General features: G+C 39.4%; 1 protein-coding gene across 1 annotated transcript in view; it reads right to left on the minus strand.

Annotated features, from left to right (window-relative positions):
* Positions 1-1994: 1994 nt before the first annotated feature.
* The window catches only part of LOC101296516 (phospholipase C 3-like), a 6096-nt gene continuing 3314 nt past the window's right edge, over positions 1995-4776 (minus strand). The window contains exons 2-4 of the mRNA XM_004307108.1: positions 3309-3718; positions 3050-3220; positions 1995-2661 (exon numbers count right to left, since the gene is read on the minus strand). Of these exons, the coding sequence (XP_004307156.1) occupies positions 2327-2661; positions 3050-3220; positions 3309-3718 (916 nt within the window). The 3' untranslated portion in view covers positions 1995-2326. The remainder of the gene's footprint in view (positions 2662-3049; positions 3221-3308; positions 3719-4776) is intronic.

A 4776-nucleotide genomic window follows, 5' to 3' on the forward strand; every position in this document is an offset into this window, starting at 1 on the left:
ATAAAGGTTATTGTTGCATTTACTAGGGAAGGTGAATCGGTATTGATGTGGATAATAAGTTTACTAGGGGTCAGTAATATGTTATTAGGGTGGATAACAAGTTTACTGGGGGTCAGTAATATTCTGATGGGGTGGATAACAAGTTTATTGGGGGTCAGTACGTAATATGTTATTGGGGTGGATAACAAGTTTATTGGGGGTCAGTAATATGTTATTGAGGTGGATAACAAATTTACTAGGGGTCATTAATATTCTGGTGATCGGATTTCGTGGACCGATGACCGGAGTCCGACAAGGCTCAGGCAAAGTCCTCTCTCTCTCTCTTCCATTTTCTCTAAATGTGTATAAGACACAAGGGTAAAAATGTCTCAAAAATATTATTTTATTATGAATTTAATAAAGATTTATGTATTTGGGCACAAATAAGCTAATCTCTAATTCAATTGGGGTCAAAAGTTTTATTGTCATTGGAATGAGGTTTGACTTTTGTTTTTTTGTACAAATGGGCATTTTCCCTAGTGAAACGATTTTGGTACGCACACAATATTTTTGCAAGCCTCTACTAGAAAGATTGATCTCACCTTCTACGGCTTATCACATCTAAGTTTCATCTTGTTGGTCACGCAATTGAAATACAAGAGAGAAATTAGACACTTATAAAAGACTCATAAAGATTGAATCACCAACCAAAGACTTATCCCCATTTTAGAACAAATTAAAACAAAACTAACTCCTTCCCTTTCGGGTTAGCGCAAATGTTGTCACTAGCAAATTGAAGCCTAAACACCTTAGGCCTGTAATTGGTAACTCAGAACTTGGGCCCAAAGATCCAAGCTATAATATATAGTAGGCTCGAAAACCAACCCACCTCCCAAATTGTGCGGGGAGAGAAGCTTGCCGCCGTCGCCAACAACCATCCTTCCCTTTATCCAAATATGTGGTCCCTACTCCAGTTAAGTCCGCCTCCTCCAAAACAGAACCCGTTCTAGACCAGGATTGAAATACCGAGGGTGACCGAGACTTCTTTCATCTAGCAAAGTCCGCCTCCACCACTGGCAGAGCCAGCCATGTTTCACCTGGGCTTAAGCCTAGGTGAGATTTTGAGGTAATAAAAAAACACCACTTCATATATATGTATATATAAAAGAGAGAAAAGGATGGCAGTAGGGGTTTTCTAAGCAAAACCTAGGCGAAAACAAATATGCTTTTAGCTGCTTAATTAGAGGTTTCGCACAGAATTAATATATACATAGGCTCAATGGTTAAATATTAATATGTGAAGTATTCTAAAGTGAGCTTCAACCTGTAAAGCTAACTTGACTTTAGGTTGACAAAAAACAATTTTGGTGTGAGGGAATTTGATAGTTATGTTCTACAAATTGCTCTTTAGGCATGCTAAGCTATCTTAAATAAACTATGCATCTAGTTTTCATGATGAAATTTCCACTGATTTTTCAGTTTGTTCTAAAAATTGATCACTTAAAATATGTTTCACATTAACAAGGAATTTGTTGAAGCGGTTGAGAATGAGGTGATGTTTAAGATTTTGAAGCTTTACGGCCTCGTTTTGTAAAGTTTAGTTAGTTTTTCGCGAAAATTTCTCGTACCGTAAATATTTGTTGAATTTTTTTTTTCTGTGTCCCAATTAACCCGGGTAACTATTTTATTCTGACTCTGCCACTGGCCTCCACTCCCAGAGGCTCACATCTTCATAACCTTACTCCTGACGCCATGATCGCCTTCTTCTCGCTCAAAATAGCCGTTGTCGCCCTAAAATTGCCTGAGCTTCCACGCCCTAACCCTTGAATCTGAACGTACAATCCAGGGTGCTCGATGCATCCTCTTCTAGTCCAAACCTCGTATATGCCGCTTACAGCCAAATCCAAGCTCTCTCCCCGTCGCCGCCCGGGTAAGAGCCTGGCGATCCATGAAGAAGAAACAACCCTCAGTCGATAGATGCCTCAATCGGAGCCTTTGAGAATCACGATCCAGAGCACCAGGCTCATCGCTGCCATCACGAATCCGAAGTTCCGCCCAAACAACATGTCTCTGTAATAACCAGAGACCCTAGCATTCTGTACCTTGTCAAACTAGATGAACTCAATCCTCTAATAGACCATAATTTAGATATGTTTATTGTTTTTATCAAAGAAAAGTAATTATTTTGATGACATATTGAAAATATGAAATAAAAAATTATGAGTCATTTGTGATCCAAAATTTGGTATACAAATTAGGGATCCCAAGCATTTTGCTCAAAACAATACTGTGTAAACACATATCCTCACCGAGTCACAGAACTCCAAACACAGTAATCGAGTAGTTCTCAATTATCACAAACTAAACAAGAGAATATCTTATGAGCAAACGATTTTTGCGACTGCAATGGTAGAGAGTTTTCGCAGACGATAATCTTAGATTCATCCGTTCCATTTTTTCGAGCTTTCTCGCATTCGTCTTGAAACTTTTTAAACGCTTCTTCCACATATTTATGAGCCTCTGAACAAGTCATATTCTCAACCAATTTGTGAGGATAAGTATCCTTCTTGTAATCCCCGTTCAGTGCTGCAGCTAATTGAACTAGTTCTTCTTGGAAATCACTTATCTTCGCATCGTCTTTAGATCCAGCCTCTCGTAGTTTCACTGGTTCAGGCATGGTAACTACAACAAGCAAATTAAAATCCATGGATCAGTTACACCACTTATTGGCAATCTGAATAATAACATATTAGCGTTTTGAGGTGGTTACATATATACTTGCTAGCTAGTTGATATGTTTCGATCTGAACATTTATCTAGCATTTTTTATGTTTCAAATTTTGCATATGGATCACCATTCGCGAGATGTAGTGTCAGCAATCAATGGTTAATTTGAAGGAGCTAAATCCTAAAGACCATTGCCATTGAATGAGCTAGAAGAAAATCTACTGATGGATATCGATCAATAATGCATCAAATATATATAACATGAAGTATTGATAAGTGATGTATCCGATATTGCAATGCGGCAAGCACAAAAGTAAAGGTAATTGAAGCTCCTATTGTTCACCTGGGCAATCAGTTCTTGGAGTTGTTCTAGTCAATATAACATCAAAGGTTCCCGCCCAAGCATCACGCTTAGTGAGAAACTCTTTTAGATTGAAAATCTTCTTAACAGTTGCTGCTATTGAGGAGTGTTCAAACTCTGAGGAAGGATATGGCCCCGAAGGCCCATGCAACACTGCATTATCATCATTATCAATTCAATCAATCAGAACAAAGTTAATATGCATATGCATACCATCTTAGTTTAACTTAGTGTACGTTACCTGTTCCTCGCTCAATCCAGGGTGAAATTAGGAATGCCGGAACCCTAACACCAAGACGGTCGAATTTGAAGTTGTATGGCGCAGGACCGGCGATGTCATCCGGACTAGGAACATCTTTAACAGGCGTCGGAACATGATCGTAGAATCCGCCGTGCTCGTCGTATACGATTATGAACAACATTTCATTCCATTGAGGACTTGATCGCAGTGCTTCATATACTTTCTTTACAAATTTCTGACCCTCTGAGACGTCATGAGACGGGTGATCATCGTTGGCAGGAAAGGACAATATGTCGAAGAATCTTTGTTCCACAACTGTATAGTTGGGTAATTTCCCCTCCTCGCAATGCTTCTTGAAATGTAGATCAAACTGATGGAAGTTATCGATGTACTTCAACTTTCTTAGATTCCTGCAATGTTTGTTACAATTTGGAGAACTTAGTACGCTTATCTCTCAATAAAAAAAAAATTAAAATTAAAAAATTAAAAAAAAAAAAAAAACCAAAGGTATACTACTTGTATCTCTCATAAAAATAAAAAAAGGAGTCTTTATGTTGGATCCGGATTCTCTTCTAATAAACCTCTGCTAATATTACCTCATAAAGAGATCTTGGCCGTCTATTCTCAATGGATGGCCAGGATTAGCTTTTGAGATGTTTTCTCTTGGTCTTTTCTCATCTATTATATCGTCTCTCTCTTCGCAAATTCTCGACAGAGATGAGAATCTCATCTGTTGTACCTGCAAATCTCACACCTTGCTTTCCTCCCATCTCTCCCTCTTCTCTATCTTTCGATTACGAGTCAGAAAATAATCAAGATCCTTGGGTTGAAAGTGGCTTGTGCATGGGCTCGAAGAGTTCCGAGAACCAACAAAGTGAGTACCATCTGGTCCACATGTTAGAACATCTTCTACAACTGGAGTTGGCTTGCAAGAGTTGTTGGAATTGAATGTCCCAAATGTTGTGCAAAAGGGTGTGTTTGATCAAAAATGGAGGCTCCCTGTACAGTAGAGTGGAGGAGGGTATAGTAGTTGAATGATGATAATACATGTGAAGATGTTTTGTTCCAATTTATACAATCTCTGGAGAAATTCAGGCTTATGTTGGCAGGCCAATCAAGTTTCCATTAAAACCCGTTTACACAATCCAAAGTTCCAAACCCAGAAACCAAAGTCACAATCTCTGTCGACCCATCTTGAATTTCCTCCACATTCGAAACAACCCAATCAATAAACCACTTTCGGCATGAAGATCGAGCTTCACGGCGAGCTTGTCGAGGTCACTTCGCATCAGAAGCTTACCGCTGCTGGAGCAAGAAAGATCGACGCCGCGACGAGCAATGTTGTGGCACTCGTTGATGGTCACCTGAACGCTGAAGAGGCTAGGATTGTGTTTTCACCTCCGTCGGAGCTTTTGAAGACGGCGAGAGAGAGAGAGAGAGAGAGAGAGAGAGAGAGAGAGAGAGAGAG

This window comes from Fragaria vesca, linkage group LG7 (genome assembly GCF_000184155.1).
Source record: "Fragaria vesca subsp. vesca linkage group LG7, FraVesHawaii_1.0, whole genome shotgun sequence".
Lineage (NCBI taxonomy): Eukaryota > Viridiplantae > Streptophyta > Magnoliopsida > Rosales > Rosaceae > Fragaria > Fragaria vesca.